General features: G+C 42.2%; 1 protein-coding gene across 5 annotated transcripts in view; it reads left to right on the top strand.

The window, feature by feature from the left end:
• Positions 1-26,687, top strand: part of rapgef2b (Rap guanine nucleotide exchange factor 2b) — a 565,137-nt gene that overhangs the window by 415,178 nt on the left and 123,272 nt on the right. For all 5 annotated transcript variants that reach the window (XM_067992588.1, XM_067992581.1, XM_067992606.1 and 2 more), the window contains one exon: positions 11,582-11,759. In XM_067992588.1, the coding sequence (XP_067848689.1) occupies positions 11,582-11,759 (178 nt within the window). The remainder of the gene's footprint in view (positions 1-11,581; positions 11,760-26,687) is intronic.

Raw genomic sequence — 26,687 nt, 5'->3', positions numbered from 1 at the left:
TATATAGTGCCTTATCACTTCCTCAAGACGTCCCAATGCACTTTACAACCAATGGATTACTTTTGAATCACTGCTATAGAATCATAGAATGATACACAGAATTCAGCCCATTGTGCTTCTGCCAGCTCCTTGAAAGAGCTATCCAATTAGTCCCATTCCCCTGCCCTATCCCCATAGCCTTGTAAATATTTCCCCTTCAAGTATTTATCCAATTCCCTTTTTGAAAGTTCTTATTGAATCTGCTTCCACCACCCTTTCAGGCAGTGCATTCCAGATCATAACAATTCATTGCGTTTAAAAAAAATTCTCCTCACCTCGCCTCTAGTTCTTTTGCCAATTACTTTAAATCTGTGTCCTCTGGCTACTGACCCTTCTGCCACTGGAAAAGGTTTCTCCTTATTTACTCTCTCAAAACCCTTCATGATTTTGAATGCTTCTATTAAATCTCCCATTAACCTTCTCTGCTCTAAGGAGAACAACATTATATAAGCAACCGTGACAGCCAATTTGCACACAAGATTCTAAAAACATTAAATAAATGACCAAGTAATCTGTTTTTCGTGGTGTCAGCTGAGGGAGTCACCATGGTGACGACACTGGAAAAACTTGCTGTGCTTCTTGAAATAATGGTATGGGATCTTTTACTTCCATAGGAGCAGGCAAAAAGGACCTTGTTTTAATGTTTCATTTGAAAGCTATCATCTCTAACAATGCAGCACTCCCTCAGTACTGCACTGAAATGTCAACACGTGCTCAAACATGTAATAGGCTTGAACCCGGCATGTTCTGATTCAAAGGGGAGAGTACTACTAACTGAGCCAAGCTGATACTCATAAGCAAGCAACTGTCTATGAAGCAATGAAAACAGTCAATTGCTTTTAATCCTTGTTTGGAAGAATGTTGCACATATTTTGTTAAATACACCAAAAATGCAATAGCACAGATTTCACAATTTGTGACACCTGGGTTAATTTTGGTAGGTCTACGTGAATTTTGATTTCTTTCTTTACTGTTCTGTAATTATACGACCATCAGTTTTATTACCAAAAGGCATGGTAAGTTTTCCATCCATATTTAATATGTTTTAAACAATGTATTTAATCCAGTTTACTATTAAGAGAGACATAAAAATACATTATATCGCCAACCACTTAACGAGATCTTTGCTTATTGTTTAGCAATCAAGTCTCCTGTATATTCACCAAAAGCTGCCGACAGCAGTAAGGCTGAAATATGTGAAACATTTGGTGCTGTTATATTGAAAAGGTATAATTCTGAACAGATTATGTTTGCTTAACATTGCAGAGAAGTAATAAATTTTAATTATATTAAGGAACCTTTAATATGAAGGCTACTGCAAATCAAGACAGGTAGCTTTTGCTGTTGACAAGATAATGAGATTGAAGCCAGGTAACCTTTTGGGACATTTTTATGAATTTCATGTCATATATTTGCCCAGACAATCGATAGTTAAATTGTTTGCTTCAACCAGATTTAATAGGGAAGTGTAAGGAATTGCTGTTTGTTGGATGGTGGATTTGCAACCCATTGCAGGCTTGAATAAATCATGAAACTGAATTCTGAGATGGCTTCAACATTATCTGATATCTGAGAGTAGTCTTGTTTAAATATTAATAGTACAGCTTTATTCACTATGTCAAGGGCCTTGCATCAATAAATTTATTCAGGGCAGGGTGCAGGTGGCGTGGTGAAATGTGCACAAATTTGTTGTTAAAGATTCCACTGCTGAGACATCAGAAGTGTTGAAAGTATAAATGGATTACAATAACTTTTAGCAGGATTGCAAACACAGAATCTGTTTCTATGGAAACAGATAAAGGCCGTAGAGTGGAGAAAAATTCTAAGGAATTCTTTTTTTTCCTTCTTCATTCATTGATTTTTTTTTACCTACAACTAGGGCGGGGCTGTCCAATAGAAATCGCTGATTACCCATAGGCGTGGCTTCTATGACACCCTTTTAGTCACATGCACTAATTTTAATGGAAAATGTATTACACCCAGTACAAGTAAACGTATTTCACGCGTCTATTTACTTATCAAACATCCACCACCATTCAATGCAAACATTCTTTGCAGTCCTTATATTTCGCAAAAGTTTGGAATTCTGACATGAATTTATCAGACACAGCACATCTTAGTGCAACTTCTTGCTTTATGTCCAGTCTTTACACGTGGTATTTTGACTTTCTCACAGTGATTGTTGAGAATTTTTTTTTATTCATTCATGGGATGTGGGCGTCGCAGGCAAGGCGAACATTTATTGCCCAAACCTAATTGCCCTTGAGAAGGTGGTGGTGAGCCGCCTTCTTGAACCACTGCAGTCCATGTGGTGAAGTTTCACCCACAGTGCTGTTAGATAGGGAGTTCCAGGATTTTGACCCAGCGACGATCAAGGAACGGCGATATATTTCCAAATCGGGATGGTGTATGACTTGGAGGGGAACATGCAGGTGGTGTTGTTCCCGTGTGTCTGTTGGAGATGGTCATTGCCTGGCACTTCTGTGGTATGAATGTTACTTGCCACTTATCAGCCCAAGCCTGGATATTGTCCAGGTCTTGCTGTATGCGGGTACGGACTGCTTCGTTATCTGAGGGGTTGCGATTGGAACTGAACACTGTGCAATCATCAGCGAACATCCCCATTTCTGACCTTATGATGAAGGGAAGGTCATTGATGAAGCAGCTGAAGATGGTTGGGCCTAGGACACTGCCCTGAGGAACACCTGCAGCAATGTCCTGGAGCTGAGATGATTGGCCTCCAACAACCACTACCATCTTCCTTTGTGCTAGGTATGACTCCAGCCACTGGAGAGGTTTCCCCCTGATTCCCATTGACTTCACTTTTACTAGGGCTCCTTGGTGGCACACTTGGTCAATTGCTGCCTTGATGTCAAGGGCAGTCACTCTCACCTCACCTCTGGAATTCAGCTCTTTTGTCCATGTTTGGACCAAAGCTGTAATGAGGTCTGGAGCCGTGTGGTCCTGGCGGAACCCAAACTGAGCATCGGTGAGCTGGTTATTGGTGAGTAAGTGCTGCCTGATAGCTCTGTCGATGACACCTTCCATCACTTTGCTGATGATTGAGAGTAGACTGATGGGGCGGTAATTGGCCAGATTGGATTTGTCCTGCTTTTTGTGGACAGGACATACCTGGGCAATTTTCCACTTTGTAGATGCCAGTGTTGTAGCTGTACTGGAACAGCTTGGCTAGAGGCGCGGCTAGTTCTGGAGCACAAGTCTTCAGCACTACAGCTGGTATATTGTCGGGGTCCATGGCCTTTGCTGTATCCAGTGCACTCGGCAGTTTCTTTATATCGCGTGGTGTGAATCGAATTGGCTGAAGACTGGCTTCTGTGATGGTGGGGATATCGGAAGGAGGCCAAGATGGTTTATCCACTTGGCACTCTGGCTGAAGATGGTTGCAAAAGTTTCAGCCTTGTCTTTTGCACTCGTGCTCAATTCTGGCATCATCGAGGATGGGGATGTTCACGGAGCCTCCTCCTCCCGTTAGTTGTTTAATTGTCCACCACCATTCACGATTGGATGTGGCAGGACTGCAGAGCTTTGATCTGATCCATTGGTTGTGGAATCACTTAGCTCTGTCTATAGCATGTTGCTTCTGCTGTTTAGCATGCATGTAGTCCTGTGTTGTAGCTTCATCAGGTTGGCACCTCATTTTTAGGTACGCCTGGTGCAGCTCCTGGCATGCTCTTCTACACTCCTCATTGAACCAGGGTTGATCCCCTGGCTTGTTGTTAATGGTAGAATGAGGAATATGCCGGGCCATGAGGTTACATATTGTGCTGGAATACAATTCTGCTGCTGCTGATGGCCCACAGCGCCTCATGGATGCCTAGTTTTGAGCTGCTACATCTGCTCTGAATCTATCCCATTTAGCATGGTGGTAGTACCACACAACACGTTGGATGGTGTTCTCAGTGTGAAGACGGGATTTTGTCTCCCCAAGGATTGTGCAGTGGTCACTCCTATCAGTACTGTCATGGACGAAAGAATCTGCAACAGGTAGATTGATGAGGACGAGGTCAAGTAGGTTTTTCCCTCATGTTGGTTCACTCACCACCTGCCACAGGCCCAGTCTGGCAGCTATGTCCGTCAGGACTCGGCCAGCTCGGTCAGTGGTAGTGCTACCGAGCCACTCTTGGTGATGGACATTGAAGTCCCCCACCCAAAGTACATTCTGTGCCCTTGCTACCCTCAGTGCTTCCTCCAAGTGGTGCTCAACATGGAGGAGTACTGAGGGAGCTGAGGGAGGGCGGTTGGTGGTAATCAGCAGGAGGTTCTTTGCCCATGTTTGACCTGATGCCATGAGATTTCATGGGGTCTGGAGTCAATGTTGAGGACTCTCGGGGTCATTCCCTCCTGACTGTATACCACTGTACCGCCACCTCTGGTGTGTCTGTCATGTTGGTGGGACAGGACATATCCAGGGATGGTGATCGATTCACACAACAGGATGCGCCAGGCCCACCCTTACTCATCCAGAACGCAGTTGGATGCTGCTTGTCCTTTACCATGATGCGTCCTGTTGGAGTTACTCGTTATTGATTGGGCTTGTTTTCTTCTGCTGGCGTGGAGCAGTTATTCTGATTGGTCAAACTGACCACGATGACAGCTCCCCTCTTCATACAATGTTGCTGGTGTTTCTATGTTACTCGTGTTAAACAACAATTTAGCAGATAACCAACAAGCGGTAATTAAGGAAGTAAAGCACACAGAACAATCAAAAAACACTCGCACTCTGCTTTTCGTCTTACCATTTCTACCAAAAAATGCACAGAAAGGTTAAAGTACATATGCATACGCCGTGCGAATATGAATATTGAGATGCCCAACAACGGTGTCTTATTCATTTATTCATTTTTTATTTACTAATCAAAATGCAATGAGCTACATCTGGATTCGCAATTATCTCCATCTGGCTAATGGATAACATATTGGACAACATAGAACTAGGAGAATAGTTATCTTCACACGAAAGGCCATCTCCAGATATTGCCCTTAAAAGCAAATGTGCTATGTGTATCCGATGACCTTTTTCACCTGGCTGTGTAAAGGTCTTCACTTGGCTATATCCTTTCTTTTGTTGCCAGCAGCTGTCTCAATTGTTGTATCAGAAAGAAGTGTTGTCACTAGGCTTATTTAGCACATGGCTACCAATATGCTACAAGGAAAATGGCACTTAAGTGAATACAGTTTAACATTGTGAGATAAGGACCCAGATTTTGCTGTCAAAATAACGGTGAGGCTAATGGCACTCGCCGTTATTTAAGTGTAAATGGTACAGCAACTTCAGGCGAGGGGCAGATGCGCGGTTAAATGCCAATCCCCAAATATTGCTGTCAAAGTTGTGCCACTCTGTCGTTAGCTTCGCGAAAACGACATTTTGCTGTCTGCCACACCATTGAATGGCATAAAGTTGCTGTATTTACGCAGTAGATACGAACTATACTTGCCACGAAATTTAAGTCTTGTCATTACAAGGGCAAGTACCCAGCTCTACCTCTACACTACCTCACTCGACCCCTCCACTGTCTTATTTGCCACATTGCTTGTCCGACATCGAGTACTGGATGAGCAAATATTTCCTCCAACTTCATATTGGGAAGTCCGAAGCCATTGTCTTTGGTTCCCGCCGCAATCTTCGTTCCCTAGCCACCGACTCCATCTCTCTCCCTGGCCATTGTCCTAGCAGACCATTTGCAACCTTGGCGTCCTACTTGACCCTGAGATAAGCTTCCGACTACGTATCCGCTCCATCACCGAGACCGCCTACTTCCACCTTCGTAACTTTGCCTGTCTCCGCCCCGCCTCAGCTCATCTGCTGCTGAAACCCGTGCCATTGTTACCTCTAGACTTGACTATTCCAATGCTCTCCTGGCTGGCCCCCCATCTTCCACCCTCCATAAACTTCAACTCATCCAAAACTGTACTGCCCATATCCTAACTTGCACCAAGCCCCGTTCACCCATCACTCCTGTGATCGCTGACCTTCGTCAGCTCATGTTCTGGGAACGTCTTGATTTTAAAATTCTCATCCTTGTTTTCAAATCCCTCCATGGCCTCGCCCCTCCCTATCTCTGTAACCCCCTCCAGCCCTACAACCCTCCGAGATCTCTGCGCTCCTCCAATTCTTGCCTTTTATGCATCCCCGATTTCGATTTTAATAGCTCCACCAATGGCAGCCGTGCTTTCAGCTGCCTAGGCCCTAAGTTCTGGAATTCCCTCCCTAAACCTTTCCGCCTCTCTACCTCTCTCCCCTCCTTTAAGACGGTCTTTAAAACCTACCTCTTAGACCAAGCTTTTGGTCACCTGCCCTAATATCTCCTTATGTGGCTCGGTGTCAAATTTTGTTTGAAAATCGCTCCTGTGGAGCGCCTTGGGACGTTTTACTACATTAAAGACGCTATATAAATGCAAGTAGTTATTGTTTAATGACGTGATAACTGTTAATTACAGCCAAACAACCTCTCTGGTACTGAAAATTAATTATTAAAAGTGTGGCGTCTCATTCCTTCAGGCATTAATTGTTGTTGGAGATTTTAAAAATGTCGAAGTTAAAATTTTAATTTTTTTTTTACTTTTCCTTTCTGCCTCTTTTTTTCAATCAATCCAATCTTTCTTTCCCTCTCTTTATTTCTTCAGTCTGATTGGTTAAGGAGACAAACAGTCGCTGGCCCTGTTCACTCAGGTCCCAGATCCCCTGTTTCCCTTGACACACCGCTATCAGCACGCACTTTCAGCAACTTGCCACGCAAAAAATTTAAAAACCTAAACTTGCAAGGGCAAGTCTAATTAATGGCAGATGGCATTAGATGCCCTGCTACAGCAAAATCTGGGTCATGGTCATTGTACAATTCACTTAATTCACCTAACATTGCTCCTATCCACTACTACCACTAGTGACAGACCTAGAACCACCAGTACTTCATCTTAGTGTTGTGTAGCTGAAAATATTTTCTCCAGATGCAACCTACATTTGGAAGGGCAAAATCTTAATTATACTATTGGCAGTAAGAGGCCAGAGTACAGGTACATGAATGTTTCATGTACCCACTCTTATGCTTCACTGCAATCATAGTGATACATAGAATTTACAGCACAGAAACAGGCCACTTGGTCCAACTGGTCTGTGCTGGTGAGTGTGCTCCATGGGCCTCTTCCAAACCCTACTTCATCTAACCCTATCAGCATATCCTGCTAGCCCTTTCTCCCTCACCTATCTAGCTATATTGCTTGATTATTTATCTATCTATCTATCTATCTATCTATCTATCTATCTATCATATCAATGGAAAGTTTGAGTTCTATCATGTACTGGTCAGTTTTTTCAGGCTTGTTCTTAATTCTGCTTTTGGTTTGCAAGTTTCAATACTCTTAAGACCCCTCTATTTGGAAACTTGAGAAGGAATCTCTGGAGCCAATGGTATCAGTTATTACCACCATCTGTAATAAATGGCTGACTTTGGTAGCCATTGTGTCAACCCCTGCACCATGCATTATGCAGACTAGCACTGACATCAATGTTTAAAGTCACTAAATGGTCACTGATGTCTGATGCTGAAGAACCAAGTCAATTCGCCTGGGTCATTATTTATTATCCTGAGCTACCAGATGCTTATTGTACCTTGAAAGATGAAGAAGTGGGTGGGTGAGTGAGAAGGGGAGTGTACCCTCTGAGTAGTCCAGTTAGACGTGTGGAGCTATTTTGCAGTGCATTTATATTCTTGACTCTAGTGACATTTCGTTTGAGGAAAATTAAGCTCAAATCTCTCCCTGGTTGGGGATCCAGACAGGGAGATCTCTCCTTTACGAAATAGTTTCCTTTTTTTTCCTTCTGTTCTCTCTGAAGGCACTAACTCATGCTGGAGTATAGTTCGACGGACACCAACTGTGCTCTAGCGTCTTGTCCAAGTGGCCATTCTTGATGTGAGCCTAGACAGTAAATGTCAACAGACTGTTCAACTATGGGTGCATCCGTAATGCAGCTTTATCCTGTTTTCACTCAACATCCACACAAATGCACTTTTTAACAGAAGTCTGTAAGTAATGATCCGGATTGGGGATCCAGGCTAATGTTCTCCACTTCACTAGCCTAAAGGCACTGATACCAATTGCATTGCCTCTAATGCTGCTCTGGCTGAGATCACCTAACTCATCACAAATCAAGAATGGAATCTGGACCTTCCTATTGGTCTGACTTAGCTACTCAGCATTTTTACCAACTGAGCTAGAGGAGGAACTAAGCTGACCTGTGACTACTAGAGATTCTGCTGTGTCAAGTCTTTCCAGGCATTCAACTCCCTCTTCCGACGTGGGCTGTTACAATTATTATTTCTGCTTAGGCTGCTTCAGCATCAGCAACTGCTGACCGTTTGTATAGGAATGCTATGGTATCAGAATGAGATGGCATTTATACAACCTATTGCTGAATATCCAGTGGTCTTCCAGGCTTTTATAAGGTATATGAAATCTGCCATGCAAAATGAATATGGCTTTACCTTCAGAGACAGTGTTGAAATGTTTTGGATTCATGTGATAGATATATTCAGAGGTGCATACTCTTCATTCAAGGACATCTGGTAGAAATGATACATAAATATACTGCCTAAATGAGTGTGGCTAGAGTTCAAGCTTCTCCAGTCACTTGTGACCAAATTGATTAAGCAGGTAACAAAATTATGCAGTAGTTGCATGTTCCAGACAAGTGCCTGAAGGTAGAACAGCAGCTCATGGGGATGTCCTGAGTAAGCACATGGGGTTGAATATTTCAGGTTCTCACTTGAATTATATACAGTGCTATTAAGAGTTGCTATTTACTGGGAAGAAAGTACTCAGCAAACAAGCCCAGTCCAAATTACGGCTATAAACAACATCCACAGAGTATGAATGCTACTTGAGTGCCCAAGCCCAGTCCAGCAGAATCTCAGTGCCCCTCTCAAGCAGTGTCTGAAAAAAGTGAGTAATCCCTGTGTATCAAGGGGGATTTGTCCCTGAAGCCAAGCGGGCCAGATAGCGTGGATAGCAGTAAGCCGGATACAGAGTTTTAAGCATTTTATTTGGTCGTCAGCCAAACTCATCCACAAGTCTCTTGGTGGGGAATAATTTTTTACCATTTTTTTCTTGCTTTCACTGGAAATGCTTGTTTTTTAAAAAATCCAGGTATTTGTGATTCTTAAATTATTTCTTTATTTTTAAACATTTCCTTTATTTTCAACACTTAAACTGTACCATCACAATAATACATCCTGCATTACACCATATAATCCTCCTCCTCCTATCAAACCTATCCTCTAACTTCCCATGAGCAATGCATTGACAGATCCACAAAATGTAAAGAAAAACAATGGGCCAGAATTTGCTGGCAAAATAATGGCAAGGCTAATAATGCTCGCCGTTATTTATGGGTAAATAGTACAACAAATTCAGGCGAGGAACAGATGCGTGGTTAAATGTGAATATTCAAAAGTTGCTGTGATTCTGCCGTTAGCTTCGCGAAGACGGCATCTCACCCTTAGCCTCCCTTTTTTTAGGAACTTGCTGTCTTTGCTCATTAATTGCCCATTAAACTTGCCACTGAAAGTTTTAAGTTAAGTCTTGTAAGCGTTGGTACCCTTTTAATGAATGACTGCCAATCAACCTCTCTGGCACTGAAAATTAAGTGTGGAGTCTCATTCCTTCAGGTTTTGAATGGTGTTAGGAGATGTTAAAAATGTCAAATTTTAAATTTTGACTTTTTTTTTCTCACTTTTCCTTTCTATCTCTTTTTTTTCTCTCTCTTAATCCAATCTTTCTTTCCCTCTCTTTATTTCTCTTAATTTGACATTGAATTCACCCCCTTTAATTCACCCTTCTTCTCAGTCCTTCCTGTGTTTATTTCCCAATCCTTAAATCTCATTGGTTAAGAAGATACCCTGTTGGTTGCCCTGTTCACTCAGGTCCCAGATGCCCTGTTTCCCTCGCTGCTCCGTTATCAGCTCACATTTCCAGCAGCTTTGTGGCCGAGACTTTTTTGAGCTGAAGGGTGCAGGGGCTAGTCTAACTAACAGCAGATGCTGTTAGGTGTCCTACTACAGCAAATTCTGACCTGCTATGTTTACATTTTATCATACTTACGTTTTCTACACCAGTTAATCAATTCAAAGTTGTATTTTGTTTGAAAAACATTGTCCAGTAATTTGAATTAAGCAATGTAACTGAAACTGTACGTGACATTTTGTGCTTGAAAAAATTAACAGATAATTTGAATGAAGTGACTATGAATTCAGGGTAGATGTATTTAATTTTATGTAATTTCACAGTAAAAGATCCATACCAATTTCTTTACTTTTCTTCATTAGCAAAGCCTAGTACTTTAGAAAAAAAATCTTTTACCCTTTTCAAAAACCAGCAAATACTTTACTTAATGGGAGATCTGCCTTGCTGTTCACCCGGTTCATAGCATCACTGATTCAGAGCTGTCCCAGAATGACTCTGCTGATTGTAATGAGGTCCACATTTTTGGCCCAGCCTAGGAGCTGAGCCCGAGCCATTACATCCGGGAAGTGCATAGTATCAGCTGGATGTGCAGACCAGTCTGAATTTAAGGCATCCGTTGTTTTCAGTGGAGCGGCTCGAAGCACAATGGGTTGTTGCCTGTTAGTAAAATTACCAGAGCGGAATGTTAGCTGCCTCACCTTTTCTGACCTTTGTCTGAACCCTCATTGACTGCACCCTATCTTAACTTCAGCATTTAGGCACCATCTGGTAGCGTGCTTAACTTGCATACTTCACTCCTAATGCATGAGCCTTGTTCTCACTTGTCCTAAGGTTAAACAGTAAAATTACCTGAAGAACAGTATGTATGCCTGAACCCGGGTTTTACTGAGGAGGCCAGTAGGTTTACCCCTTTAACCTAAATAAAGAGCTCCAGTAAAATCTCACCTGACATACTTCAGGGAGCTTAGTCATAGCCACCTCATACAAGAGATGAATTGGCGGGATTGTGGATATTGGGTCTTTTAATTTATTTCTAATCAGAACCTTTTAAAATGTTCTGAGTTTTTATGAATTAGGAATTTTGTAAAGTGTATGACTATACCTGTACGAAGGGACTGAGTTATAATGAGAGACTAGGTAAATTTGTGTTATATTCCCTGAAGATGAGTACAACTAAAGATGATTTGATCTCAGTGTTTAAAATAATGAAGAGAATCAATAGGGTAGATAGGAAATGACTGTCCTTTAGTCGGAGAATACAGAATAAAAGAAAAGAATCATAAATTTGAGCAAAAGTGATTAAGTAAACTGAGGCAAAAGTCACACAACGGCTTGTGAGAATGTGGAAAACACTGCCACAGAAGACCATATATGCATAATCAATTGAGATGTTTAAAAGGAGAATAGGCGTTAAGGGATATGAAGAAAAGGCAAGGAATTGGATTTAAAACAATAGGCTGCCTTACCTATCAAAACAATGAAGCAGTCTTAATGGGTGAATAGCCTACTTCTGTTCCTGTGTTTCTATCATTGCTAATCATGGTCGTCTTTTTTTATTTCGTAGGCCACAGAGTGTGAAGCTGGTGACATGGACCTGAGTGGCCTGCCAGAGACTGCAGTCGACTCTGAGGATGATGATGATGAGGAGGACATTGAGAGAGCATCAGATCCACTGATGAGCAGAGACATTGTTAGAGACTGCCTGGAGAAAGATCCTATAGATAGAACAGATGACGACATTGGTGAGTCAGTGTGTAACTGGGAATGGGCAACGAGATCTAAATTTGGAAAAAAAGAAAAAATCTTGAAGGTGTTTTGAGACTATCTCTTATGTTGTGAAGGTAATGACCTGTACATAAAATTATAACATTTTACAGCACAGAAGGAGGCCATTCTGTCTATTGCACTTGTGCTGGATCTCTGAAAGAGCTATCCACTTAGTACCATCCCCATGCTGTTTCCCTATACTCTCTAAGTTTTTCTTTTTCAAATACTTAGCCTTTTCAGCAGTGGTGGCAAAAGGTGGATTCAATACATTTTGTAAATGTAATTTTTTTTGTTGCCAATTTTTCTCTTCTCTCCTGAAGACATTATTTCTCACTGAGGTACGACTCCAAAGGTGCCAGTTGTCTTCCGGTATCTAGCCCAAGTGGTCATTCGCAAGATAATTACGGATGTAGGGGACCATTTGGTCCATCTCAGTTCATCCATCCAGAAGTACCCGAAAGCGCCCCCCCCCCCCACCTCCATTACAGCATCCGATTGGTTCTTAAATGATTCCAGGGTTTCCATCCCCAATACTCTATTTGAAAGATCGTTCTATGTATTGATCACTCTGAATTGAAGAAGAACATCCTATTATCAGTCCTAACTTTACTTTTGCTAGTTTGAACCAGTGTCCACTTGTCCTACTCACGCAATTTGCTTCAAAGTAGTTTTCTGGAAATAACTTTTTTCATTCTGTAAACTATTATATACTTCCAGCTTCCCTTCAAGGTTGAAAGGCCCACATTTCTCCAATCTGTCCTCATAACTCAGACCTCTGACACCAGGAATTGGGCTAGTGGCTGTATTGCCTCCAATACTTGAATGTCTCTCTGTATCTTGGCAACCAAGATAGACACATTACTCAAGGTGTGGTCCAACCAGAGCACTGTACAGTTTCATCACGTCTTCCTCTAACTTACAGTCTTCTGTTTTGGCAATGTAATTCAGCATCCTATTGGCTTTGTTGACTGCTGCTCTGCATTGTGTGTTAAGGCTACAAAGACTCCTTTCAACTTCATCCTTAACTATTTCAATATAATTCATGGAGTGTGTGTTATTTATTCTTGCATGAGCTATGACGGTGAGTGCAAAATGACTATTTTACCATGGCGATATCACAGCCAAGCCTGATCCTACTTTCACCAGGTGTCGACATATGCGCACTTCTAATGAAGATCGCTGGATAGTGATCAGGCAGAGTGATAATCATGGGTGATTTTAATCTACATATAGATTGGAAGAACCTGATTGGCAAACGTAGCCTGGAAGATGAGTTCATAGAGTGCTTTCGGGACAGTTTCTTAGAGCAGCACATTCTAGAGCCAACCAGAGAGCAGGCTATTCTAGATCTGGTAATGTGTAATGAGTCAGGATTAATTAATGACCTCATTGTAAAGGAACCTCTACATAGCAGTAATCACAATATGATCGAATTTCACATTCAGTTTGAGGGAGAGAAAAATCTAAGACCAGTATTTTAAACTTAAATGAGGGCATGAAGACAGAGCTGGCTAAAGTGAACTGGGAAACTAGGTTAAGGGATAGGTCAATAGAGATGCAATGGCAGACATTTAATGAGATATTTCATAACACTCAGCAAAGATACATTCCAGTGAGAAAGAAAGACTCCAGGGGAAGGACGAACCATCCATGGCTAACTAAGGAAGTTAAAGTTGGTATCAAATTGAAAGAAAACGCATACAATTCCGCAAAGATTAGTGGCAGGTCAGAAGATTGGACAGAATATAAAAAACATCAAAGAATGACTAAAAGAATAATGAGGAGGGAGAAATTAGTGTATGAGAGAAAACTAGCTAGAAATATAAAAACAGATAGTAAGAGTTTCTACAGGTATTTAAAAAGGAAAAGAGTAAGTAAAGTGAGCGTTGGTACTCTAGAGAGAGTGTCTGGGGAATTAATAATGGAGAATAAGGAAATGGCGGATGAATTGAACAGATATTTTGCATCTGTCTTCACTTAACATGCCAGAAATAATTGTGAATCAAGAGGTGAAAGAGAGGGAGGAACTTAAAACATTTACAATCACCAGGGAAAGGGTTTTGAAAAAAGATATTAGAACTAAAAGCTGACAAGTCCCCAGATCCTAATGGACTTCATCCTAGGGTCTTAAAAGAAGTGGCTGCAGAGATAGTAGTTGCATTGGTATTAATTTTCCAAAATTCCCTAGATTCTGGAAGGGTTCCGTCAGATTGGAAAATAGCGAATGTAACTCCTCTATTCATGAAAGGAGAGGGACAGGAAGCAGGAAACTACAGGCCAGTTAGCTTAACATCTGTCATAGGGAAAATGCTAGAATCTATTATTAAGGAGGTTACAGCAGGGCACTTAGAAAATCTCAATGCAATCAGGCAGAGTCAACACGGCTTTGTGAAAGGGAAATCGTGTTTCCTTAATTTATTAGAGTGCTTTGAGGAAGTAACAAACAATGTGGATAAAGGGGATCCTGTGGATGTGGTGTACTTGGATTTCCAGAAGGCTTTTGACAAGGTGCCACATCAAAGGCTACTGCACAAAATAAGAGCTCATGGTGTAGGGGGTAACATATTAGCATGGATAAAGGATTGGTTAGCTGACAGGAAACAGAGAGTACGCATAAATGGGTTATTTTCAGGTTGGCAAGATGTAACGAGTGGAGTGCCACAGGGATCAGTGCTGGGGCCTCACCTATTTACAATCTATATCAATGACTTGGATGAAGGGACCGAATGTATGGTTGTTAAATTTGCTGATGACACAAAGGTAGGTAGGAAAGTAAGTTGTGAACAGGACATAAGGAGCCTGCAAAGGGATATAGATAGGTTAAGTGAGTGGTCAAAAATTTGGCAGGTAGCTTATAATGTGGGAAAATGAATATGTCCACTTTGGCAGGAGGAATAGAAAAGCTGTATATTATTTAAATGAAGAGAGATTGCAGAACTCTGCGGTACAGAGGGATCTGGGTGTCCAAGTACATGAATCACAAAAAGTTAGTATGCAGGTACAGCAAGTGATTAGGAAGGCAAATGGAATGTTGTCATTTATTGCAAGGCGAATGGAATATAAAAGTAGAGATGTTTTGCTACAGTTGTACAGGGCATTGGTGAGACCACATCTAGAATACTGTGTGCAGTTTTGGTCTCCTTATTTAAGAAAGGACATAATTGCTTTGGAGGCAGTTCAGAGAACGTCCACTCGACTGATTCCTGGGATGAGGGGGTTATCTTATGAGGAAAGGTTGGACAAGTTGGGCCTGTAAACACCGGAGTTTAGAAGAATGAGAGGTGATCTTATTGAAACATATCCTGAGGGGACGAGAAGGGGCAGATGCTGAGAGGATGTTTCCCCTTGTGGGAGAGACTAGAACTAGGGGCCACAGTTTAAAAATAAGGGGCCTCCCATTTAAGGCAGAGATGAGGAGAAAATTTTTCTCAAAGGGTCGTCAGTCTTTGGAACTCCCTTCCCCAGAGAGCGCTGGAGGCAGGGTCATTGAATATTTTTAAGGCTGAGTTAGATCGATTGCTGATTAACAAGGGTGTCAAAGGTTATAGGTTATAGTAGGTAGACGGGAAAGAAGGGTTGAGGTCACAATCAGATCAGCCGTGATCTTATCAAATGGCAGAGCAGGCTCCAGCGGCCGAATGGCCTACTCATGCTCTTACTCCAAGGTCAAGGATATCATGGAGTGGCTGCAGGGCATTCTGGAGGGGGAGGGTGAACAGCCAGTAGTCGTGGTCCATATTGGTACCAACGACATAGGTTTAAAAAAAAGGGATGAGGCCCTGCAAGGTGAATTCAAGGAGTTAGGAGATAAATTAAAAAGCAGAACCTCAAAGGTAGTGATCTCAGGATTACTACCAGTGTCACGTGCTAGTGAGTATAGGAACAGGAGAATAGACCAGATGAATGCGTGGCTGTAGGGATGGTGTAGGAGGGAGGGATTTAGATTCTGGGGAAGGTGGAACCTGTACAAGCGGGACGGGTTACACCTGAGCAGATCCGGGACCGATGTCCTCACGGGGGTGTTTGCTAGTGCTGTTGGGGAAGGTTTAAACTAGAATGGCAGGGGGATGTGAACCTGAGCAGGGAGACAGAGGAGGGGGAAACAAGGATAGAAACAAAAGACAGGGAAGAAGCAATAGTGGAAGGGAGAGAAAACAAGGGCGAAAAACAAATAGGGCCATAGTGCAAAATAAAACTAAGATGACTAGCAATCTTAAAAAGACAAGTCTAAAGGCATTGTGTCTTAATGCGCGGAGCATTCGCAATAAGGTAGACGAATTAACAGCGCAGATAGATATTAACAGTTATGATACAGTTGTGATTACAGAGACATGGCTGCAGGGCGACTAAGGATGGGAACTGAACATCCAGGGGTATTCAATATTTAGGAAGGACAGGCAAAAGGGAAAGGAGGTGGGGTAGCGTTGTTAGTAAAGGAGGAAATCAATGCAATAGTGAGGAAGGATATTGGCTCGCAAAATCACGATGTGGAATCTGTATGGGTGGAGCCAAGAAACACCAAGGGGCAGAAAACGTTGTTGGGGATGTAGGGGAGGGCGTTAAAACAGGAAATTGGAGATGCATGCCGGAAGGGTACAACTATAATCATGGGTGACTTTAATCGACATATAGATTGGTCAAACCAAATTAGCAATAATACTGTGGGGGAGGAATTCGTGGAGTGTGTACATGATGATTTTCTGGACCAATACGTTGTGTAACCAACTGGAGAACAGGCGATCCTAGACTGGGTATTGTGCAATGAGAAAGGATTAATTAACAATCTTGTGTGGGGTCCCTTAGGGAAGAGTGACCATAACATGATTGAATTCCTCATTAAGATGGAGAGTGAAGTAGTTGAATCCGAAACTAGGTTCCTGAATCGAAATAAAGGAAATTACGAAAGTATGATAGATTGGGGAACTTTACTAAAAGGGATGACGGTGGATAGGCAATGGCTACTATTTAAAGAACGTGTGCAGGAATTACAACAATTATTCATTCCTGCCTGGCTCAAAAGTAAAACAGGAAAGGTGGCTCAATCGTGGCTGACAAAAGGGATAGTATTTGATCCAAAGAGGAGACATATAAAATTGCCAGAAAAAGCGGCAAGCCTGAGGATTGGGAGCAGTTCAGAATTCAGCAAAGGAGGACAAAGAGATTGATTAAGAGGGGAAAAATAGAGTATGAGAGTAAACTAGCAGGGAACATAAAAACTGACTGTAAAAGCTTCTATGAATATGTCAAGAGAAAAAGATTAGTGAAGACAAATGTAGGTCCCTTACAGTCATAAATGGGGGAAATTATAATGGGGAGCAAAGAAATGGCGGAACAATTAAACACATACTTTGGTTCTGTCTTCACAAAGGAGGACACAAATAACCTGCCAGAAATGTTAGGGAATCAAGGGTCTAGTGAGAGGGAGGAACTGAAGGAAACCAGTATTAGTAAAAGAATAGTGCTCGGGAAATTAATGGGGCTAAAGGCTGACAAATCCCCAGGGCCTGATAATCTACATCCCAGAGTATTAAAGGAAGTGGCCCTGGAAATAGTGGATGCATTGGTGATCATCTTCCAAAATTCTATAGACTCTGGAACAGTTCCAACAGATTGAAGGGTGGCAAATGTAACCCTACTATTTAAAAAAGGAGGGAGAGAAAAAACAGGGAATTACAGACCAGTTAGCCTAACATCAGTAGTGGGGAAAATGCTAGAGTCTATTATAAAGGATGTGATAACAGAACACTTGGAGGGCATTAACAGGATTGGACAAAGTCAGCATGGGTTTATGAAAGGGAAATCATGCTTAACAAATCTACTGGAGTTTTTTGAGGATGTAACTAGTCGAAAAGATGGGGGAGAACCAGTGGATGTGGTGTATTTGGATTTTCAGGAAGGCCCCACACAAGAGGTTAGTGTGCAAAATTAAAGCACATGGGATTGGGGGGAATGTACTGGCACGAATTGAGAATTGGTTGACAGGAAACAGAGAGCAGGAATAAACGGGTCTTTTTCCGGGTGGCAGGCAATGACTAGTGGGATACCGCAGGGATCAGTGCTTGGGCTCCAGCTTTTCACAATATATCTCAATGATTTGGATGTGGGAACTAAATGTAACATTTTCAAGTTTACAGATGACACAAAGCTGGGGTGGAATGTGAGCTGTGAGGAGGATGCAAAGAGGCTGCAATGTGATTTAGACAATTTGGGTGAGTGGGCAAGAACATGGCAGATGCAGTATAATGTTGATAAATGTGAGGTTATCCACTTTGGTTGTAAAAACAGAAAGGCAGATTATTATGTGAAGGGTGATAGATTGGGAAAAGGTAAGGTGCAACAAGACCTGGGTGACCTTGTACAGCAGTTGCTGAAAGCGAGCATTCAGGTGCAGCAAGCAGTTAGGAAGGCGAATGGTATGTTGGCCTTCATTGCAAGAGGATTTGAGTACAGGAGCAGGGATGTCTTACTGCAGTTATACAGGGCCTTGGTGAGAGCACTTCTGGAGTATTGTGTGCAGTTTTGGTCTCCTTATCTGAGGAAGGATGTCCTTGCCATGGAGGGAGTGCAACAAAGGTTTACCAGACTGATTCCTGAGAAGGCAGGACTGAGGTATGAGGAGAGATTGGGTCGACTAGGCCTATATTCACTAGAGTTTGGAAGACTGAGAGGTGATCTCATCGAAACATATAAAATTCTTATAAAACTAGACAGACTAGATGCAGGGAGGATGTTCCTGATGGCTGGGGAGTCCATAACCAGGGGTCAAAGTCTCAGGATAGGGGTTTCCCATTTAGAACAGAGATGAGGAGAAATTTCTTCACTCAGGGTGGTGAACCTGTGGAATTCTGTACCACAGAAGGCAGTGGAGGCCAAGTCATAAGATGTATTCAAGAAGGAGATAGACATATTTCTTAATGCTAAAGGGATCAAGGATATGGGGAAAAAGCGGGAACAGGGTACTGAGTTAGACGATCAGCCATAATCATTTTGAATGGCGGAGCAGGCCCGAAGGGCCGAATGGCCTACTCTTGCTCCTATTTTCTATGTTTCTATTTGTATGTACGTATGTTGCACGTATGTAACTGTAAATGTGGAACTGGAGCTAAATGTAATGCCTATATTACTGCCCAGGTGAACCTGTACCTTTCATGATCTGTGTAGCTCAGCTACTCACTCGATATATTTGCTGAGCCAACAGGGAGTCTTTTCCTATTGTTTATCATCAACCCTTTCACAGTGAAGTAGGAAGATTTCAGTTTAAAGGAATCTTACTATAAGGATCCACTTTTAAAAAATAAACAAAAATAATTACATTTGAAGGATGTGGAAAGATCAACATCTTGGAAAGGTCAAATATGTGTACATTTACAAACATTTCAGTTATCCACAAAATAATCGCAGTAGGAGTAGGAGTACCTCATGTGCAAAATTTTATCGAGCATCACAGCAAGATTGATTGCAAAAATCAAAGATATACTGGCACCAGTCTATATCCTCCACTAAAACACACCCTAAATTTATGGGCAAAATCAGTGAATTTACCAGAAGGAACAACTTAATTGATGTCACACATTTAATCATATAATCTACATCCCCCTCTAAAGTGATAGAATCTTGATTTCAGAGAGAGGCAGAAGAAGGATCATTTCCGAGTTTTCAACTTCAAAAAAAGCTTTCGTTTAGTTGACTGCAGAAAAAGATTGACCTAACATGGACCACTATTTACAACCTGGACACTTTAACAGACAAACATTATTCAAATAAATCAAGTACTTCTTTAGAATTTTTCCATTTTACAGGTTATTTCCAAAATATAGTGCACTAATAAACAAGGACCACATATTTTCCAAAATACACTGCCATTGGTCATAGGAATTACAAAGTCGAATTTCTGTTGAGGAATGAGAAGAGATTTGGAGTGTGGCACGTGTATTAAGTTCTCAAGTCAATGCACAATTTAAAATATTTTGTTTTTATCATACCCTAACCAGATTAAATAAAATAAACAATTGGATTTCTCTCTTTTTCCCAGAATCTTTTCATATTCTTCCTTTTCTCCATGTCCTTTTATATTCTTTTTCAAATGCTTATCCAGTTCCATTTTAAATGATATTGTCTCTTCCTCTTATTCCGTATAGCATTCCGTATTCTATTATAACCTTCAATGTGAATTTTTTTTTAAGTGCCCCCTTCATTTCTCTAGTAATAAGCCAGAGTCTCCACTCCTTTATGGCCAATTTGCAAACCAGTGGAAATAGTCATAACTTTTTCGAAACCTTTCATAATTTTACAGACCTCTATGGCCTTCCTTAGCCTTGTTCCAGCAAAAAGCCCCATTTTTTGAGCTTTTCTTCATAATTATAAGGTCTCATTCTTAGCATCGTTCCAGCTAATCTTTGCAATAGTCTTAACATGGTTCCAATATTTTTACTATAGTGTGGTGTTCAGAACTGCAAGTAGTACTCCAACTGCAGTCTAACCAATATTTGTACATTTTTCTTGTTTTATATTCATTGACCTTTCTTACAAAACCCAGAAACCTATTTTTCATTGTGTTTTCGACCTTTTAAAGATCGATATATCTGTAGTCCTAGACACCTCTTTCTTTCGTTGGAATCTTACCATTTAGGGCAGTGTAGTCCAATTCATTGGCCACTAGCCACATGTGGCTAATTGGGAATCCAAATGTGGTTAGTTGCATTTTTGATCAGTAAATAAAAAATGAGTAATAGACACGGTTATTGGGCAATACTCTATTTATCGCACAGCGTATGTATTTGCATTTCAATCTTTTTGTGCACTTGTTGGTAAAATGGTAAGATGAAAAGCAGAGTGTGCGAGTTTTTTCTGATCATTGTGTGTGCATTACTTCCTTGATTACTGCTTATTGGTTATCTGTTAAAATGGTGCATAACACAGGTGAAACCGCTGGACTTCAGCACCATGAAAACACCAGCACCAGAGAGGGGAGCTATCATCATGGTCAGCTTGACCAATAACTACTGCAGGCCAGTTGAAGAAAGCAACCAATAACACGCAGCTTTAAAAGGGCACGTCATCGCAAAGGGCTTGCAGCACTCAACTGCGTTCTGGATGGGGAGCAGGGGTGGGTCAATACTTTCAGCAGTCACTCTGATGAAGTCAAACCACCACACGCAACTGCGATGCGCGGTGTCTAATAAATTCATGCCAGCATTCCAAACTTTGGTGAAAGAGAAAGACTGCAAAGTTTGTGCTAAATGGTTGTTAGATGTTAAGTAAATATGCATGTGAAGTACATTTTCCTGTATTGCGTGTAAGGCATTTTCTACTAATATTATTGGATGTGACTAAAACGATGTCACTGTAGCCATGCCTGTGGCTCGTCAGCAATTTCTATTGGACAACACTGATTTAGGATGTCCTTCCTTTCATTGTTCTTTTTCCCAAAGTGTACTACTTCACATCTGTCTCCAGTGAACTGAATCTGGCACCTATCTGCCCAACCACTAAACTGTCTGTGTTATTCTGTATTCTTCGCACAGTTTGTTATGCCCCGCTATTTGGCATTGTCAGCAAACTTCGCTTCTATTCTTCTTGTGCCTATGTTCAAATCATTTGTATAAATGGAAAATGAGACGTCCAGCACAGGTCCCTGAGGTACACCACTTCCCACTGCTTGCCAACCTAAAAAAAAAATCAATTTGCCCAACTTTCAGTTTTCATATGTATAATATTCCCTGTATTCCCTTCACCGACACGCTGTTATTTCCTCAAAAAATTCAATTCAGTTAGTCAAGCAATGCCTGCCCTTTACAAATTCATGTTGACTGCCCCTGATTATCCCATGTCATTCAAAGAATTGACTCATTTCATTCTGTATTATGGACTCTAAATGTTTACTTGACCTCGAGCACAGAGTGAACTGCTAAACTGAGTGAACTGCAAACAGAGTGAAGACTTTAAAATGGGAATTTTGTGAGAGTGGGCATTAGGTGCAGAGCGGGAAGGAGATGCCAAGATATTTAAACCGAGGGATAACATCAAAAGAGGAATAGAGGGAGAGAGAGTGGAGCATCGAGGAAGAGGCCGGCGCACAATCTTTCAATCCTCCTAGAATATGGGTGCCAGAGGGCTGGAGGGTTGCTGCAAATGTTACAGCCCTATTCAAAAAAAGTGGAAAGAGATAAACCCAGTAACTACAGGCCTATCAGCCCATCGTCGGTGGTGGGAAAACTTCTAGATTCCATAATCCAGGACAAAATGAATTGTCACTTGGAAAAACATGAGTTAACAAACGTCAGCCAGCACTGATTTGTTAAAGGCAAATCATGTCTGACAAACTTGATTGAGTTCTTTGATGAAGTAACGGAGGAGGTTGATGAGGGTAGTGCAGTTGATGATGTGTATATGGACTTTCAAAAGGCGTTGATAAACTGCCACATAATAGACATGCCAGCAAAATTCAAGCCCATGGGATTAAAGGGACTGTGGCAGCGTGGATACGAAATTGGCTAAGAAACAGAAAGCAGAGCATAGTGATGAACGGTTGTTTTTCAGGCTGGAGGGAAGTATACAGTGGTGTCCCCCACTGTATTAGGACCACTGCTGTCTTTGATACATATTAATGACCTGGACTTGGGTGTAAAGGACATAATTTCAAAGTTTGGAGAAGACACAAAACTCGGAAATGTAGTAAACATTGAGGAGGATAGTAGCGGACTTCAGGAGGAGAAAGACAGACTGGTGAAATGGCCAGGCACATGGCAGATGAAATTTAATGCAGAGAAATGTGAAGTGATACATTTTGAAAGGAAGAATGAGGTGAGGCAATATAAACTAAATGGCACAGTATTAAAGGGGTTGCAGGAACAGAGAGACATACACAAATCTTTGAAGATGGCAGGACAAGTTGATAAGGCTGTTTTAAAAAAAAAAGTATATGGGATCCTGGACTTTATAAATGGAGATATTGGGCCCGATATTACCACGGCGGCGGGTTCGCAGCTGGGGCGGCGATTGGGCGTGTGGGTAACGCGCCCGGTGAAATCAGTCTGCCCCGCGCGCAATCGCAAGCTGATTGGATCCACTTACCTCTTGTTCCAGGTTCCCCGCTGCTGAGCTGTGCGGTGGGCGAACTGCGCATGCGCAGTAAAGTCTGTCAGCTGGAGGAGCTCTATTTAAAGGGGCAGTCCTCCACTAACTGATGCTGCAAGAAATAGGAAAAATTACAGCATGGAGCAGCCCAGGGGGAAGGCTGCTCCCAGGTTTAATGATGCCTCACTCCAGGTATCATTGGATGGGGTGAGGGGGAGGACAGAGATCTTCCCCCCGGTGGGCGGGAGGAAGCGGCCTGCCTCTGCCACCAAGAAGGCCTGGCTCGAGGTGGCAGCGGAGGTCACCTGCACCACCAACATATCGCGCACCTGCATACAGTGCAGGAGGCGCTGCAATGACCTAAGTAGGTCAGCCAAAGTGAGTACACTTACTCGTTCCCCTACACTCCGTCTGCCACATCACCGCCCCCACCCCACATTTCCTTCTGCACTGCCAACACTACTCTGTCACATCACCCCTCACACCCACTCAAACCTCATCCTCATCTTACCTGCACTTACTCACCTCGCCAGTACTCATCCCGCCACTACCACTCAACCCAATCCTCATACAATCTCATGGCTCTATCTCATACTCACCCTCTCATGCATCTCTTTCACAGTCAGCCTCACTCAACCTGCCACTACCTGTGCTGCAGCCACAGGGCATGCATCACATATGTGCAGTAGGCAGCGTAAGGCAAACGTGTCGTGAGCATGAAGGGGATGCACAAGGGTGTTTGAGGGTTTGTCATGGTTTTTACTTATACTTAATTTCAGAGCAACTCACATTACATATTATATTGGCACCACTACTGTCACGTCTTTGCGAATCTTGTCTGGTTTTTGCAATAATGCCCTTTCCTGAGGATCACAATGAAGACCCACAACTGATGCCACCCATTGTGTCACTGCAGAGTGGGTGTAGGTGTATTTGCAGGGCTCTTTTGTGCAGACGACTGAGAGACGTCGGCGATGTCCCCGGTGGCACGCTGGAAGGATGCGGAGGAGAAGTTGTTGAGTGCAGTGGTGACTTTGACAGCGACAGGTAAGAAGATGGTGCTCGGGCCAGCCAGGAGCAGCTCGGCATGAAGGAGGCTGCAGATGTCCACGACTACATGTCGAGTGACTCTGAGCCTCCGTGTGCACTGCTGCTCAGAGAGGTCCAGGAAGCTGAGCCTCGGTCTGTGGACCCTGTGGCGAGGGTAGTGCCCTCTGCGACACATCTCTCTCTGCGGTTGCCCTCCCTCCTGCTGTGCAGGTGGATGTGTGACAGCACTGTGTTGTGGAGCTCCACGTCTCAGAGGTGGATGGCGTGGCCGGCGAGGCTGGTGATGCTGTTCGCCCTCCGAGGAGGTCATGACTGCAGCTACGGCGGCCCCCATCCGGAAGATGTACATCTGAGGGGGCCCGCAAGGTAGGTACATTTGTCTGGACACTGGGGTAAGTGTGCAAGTTGGTGAATTTTGTTGTTAGGAGGAGGGTGGTGGAGGCCAAACTTCGTCCAAAGTGACAGAGTGGCCTCCTGCAATAAGTGAGGGTCTCCCCCCACCACCTGTCAAATGGACCTTTGCAGCTGCCACAGGCTGATAGCTGCAACACGTCCATTTGAACTGGGAGTGTTTCCCCCAGTACTGGAAACAGTCCCAGTTGTTTGTAAAATCCCAACCCTCCTAAAATATCTCTTTAATCAGGTCTGTAAACGACCTGAAATACCTAAATAAATACCTTAAGTGGCACCCCGCTGGCTTTAATTGCCGGCGGGAGTCCCACATGCGGGTGCTAAAATAGAGCCCATAGAGTACAAAAGCAAAGTAGTTATGCCAAATCTTTATCAAACACTAATTAGCCTCAGCTGGAGGGAGTATTATGTCCAATTTTGGGTACCACACATTGGGAAGGATGTCAAGGCCTTGGAGAGGGTGCAGAGGAGATTTACTAGAATGATACCAAGGATGAGGGACTTTAGTTACGTGGAGAGGATAGTGAAGCTGGGATTATTCTCCTTAGAGCAGAGAAGGTTATGGGGAGATTTAATGGAGGTTTTGATAGAATAAATAAGGAGAAACTGTTTCCACTGGCTGGAGGGTTGATGATCAGAGAACACAGATTTAAGATAATTAGCAAAAGAACCAGACGGAGATGAGGAGAATTTTTTTTATACAGTGAATTGTTGTCATCTGGAATGCAGATTCAATAGTAACTTTCAAAAGAAAATTTGATATATACTTGAAAAGGGAAAATTTGCAGGGCTTTGGGGAACAAGCAGGGGAATTGGACTAACTGGTTAGCTTTTAAAGAGCCGGCACAGGCACAGTGGGCCGTGTGGCCTCCTTCTGTGCTGTATGATTCTATGAAGGTAAGATTACCTGGATTGTCCCTTTCACCTTTTGTAATAGTGATTCTGACTGGTACTGTAACAGTAAAGTGCTAAAAAGAAAAAAAAAACACTAATTATTGACCTCTTAGTTGAGTAAAATGTGGAAAGTGACTCTGGTCCTGTTTGAATATTTGCAGTGTAAATGCACACTATAATCTTACTATAGACTATGTCATTTATCTCATTGTTTTGGTTAAATTTTTAGAAATAATGCCATCTAAGTTCAATTGTAGAAGACCACAGACGACTTAGTCAAGGAGAAAATGCGTACCCTCACACGAACAAAAAGGCAGAAACCAAATTTAAAATTAATTTCGTAAAACCAGTTTGTTGTACAGGTCTGTGCCAGAGTATACATAATCTGGTTTTGAGTTTGGGTTGGGAGCAAAGTGTTTGAACTCTGTGGTGAGATATGATGCAATGTGTATATATCAGTTTAATTAGTGTCCTGCCATGTATTTTTTTAGTATATTTTCATTTTCTCCTTCGTCTGTGCGGTGCATTAATGTTCAGAAGGACATTGATGAACATAGCTGAAGTACTTTCCAGTACCTCTCGTCTTTCTTGATTTAATCTAAGGAGAATGAGTTACTGGGTATCACGAGAGATAACACTACTCATTATATTGTAATTACAAGACCTTTGGTTGTCAGTTCCAATATGGAAATTACTGATTAAGATCTAAGTCTAAATGCTAGTTCTATGTCTTTAATTACTGTGTGTACTTCATTCCTTTCATTCTTCAATTATTTTTTTTCATGTCTCTCATAAGTTTAACAGCTCCACTTTTAGTTTTTCTTCATCTATTGACATTCCTGGCCTCATGATCTCCCCAAGCTCAAATGGAACACAGGAACAGGAGTAGGCCATTTAGCCCCTCAAGCCTGTTCCGCCATTCAGTGAGATCATGGCTGATCTGTGACCTAACTCCATGTATCTCCCCGTATCCCTTAATATCTTTGGTTAACAAAAATCTATCAATCTCAGATTTAAAATTAACAATTGAGCTAGCACCAACTGCCGTTTGCGGAAGAGATTTCCAAATTTCTACCAGCCTTTGCGTGTAAAAGTGTTTCCTAACTTCACTCCTGAAATCCTGGCTCTAATTCTTAGGCAATGTCCCCTAGTCCTAGACTTCTCAACCAGCGGAAATAATTTCTCTCTACCCTATCAGTTCCCCTTAATATTTTAAAAACTTCGATCAAATCATCCCGTAATCTTCTAAATTCCAGGGACTACAACCCTAGTTTGTATAATGTCGCTTCGTAATTTAACCCTTGGAGTCCAGGTATCATTCTAGTAAATCTGCACTGCACTCCCTCCGTGGCCAATATATCCTTCCTAAGGTGCGGTGCCTAGAACTGAACACAGTACTCCAGCTGTGGTTTAACCAGGGCTTTGTATAGCTGTAGCATAATTTCTAACCCCTTGTATTCTAGTCCTAAATT

Source organism: Heptranchias perlo, chromosome 1 (genome assembly GCF_035084215.1).
Source record: "Heptranchias perlo isolate sHepPer1 chromosome 1, sHepPer1.hap1, whole genome shotgun sequence".
Lineage (NCBI taxonomy): Eukaryota > Metazoa > Chordata > Chondrichthyes > Hexanchiformes > Hexanchidae > Heptranchias > Heptranchias perlo.
This window is presented reverse-complemented; position numbering and strand designations above follow the sequence as displayed.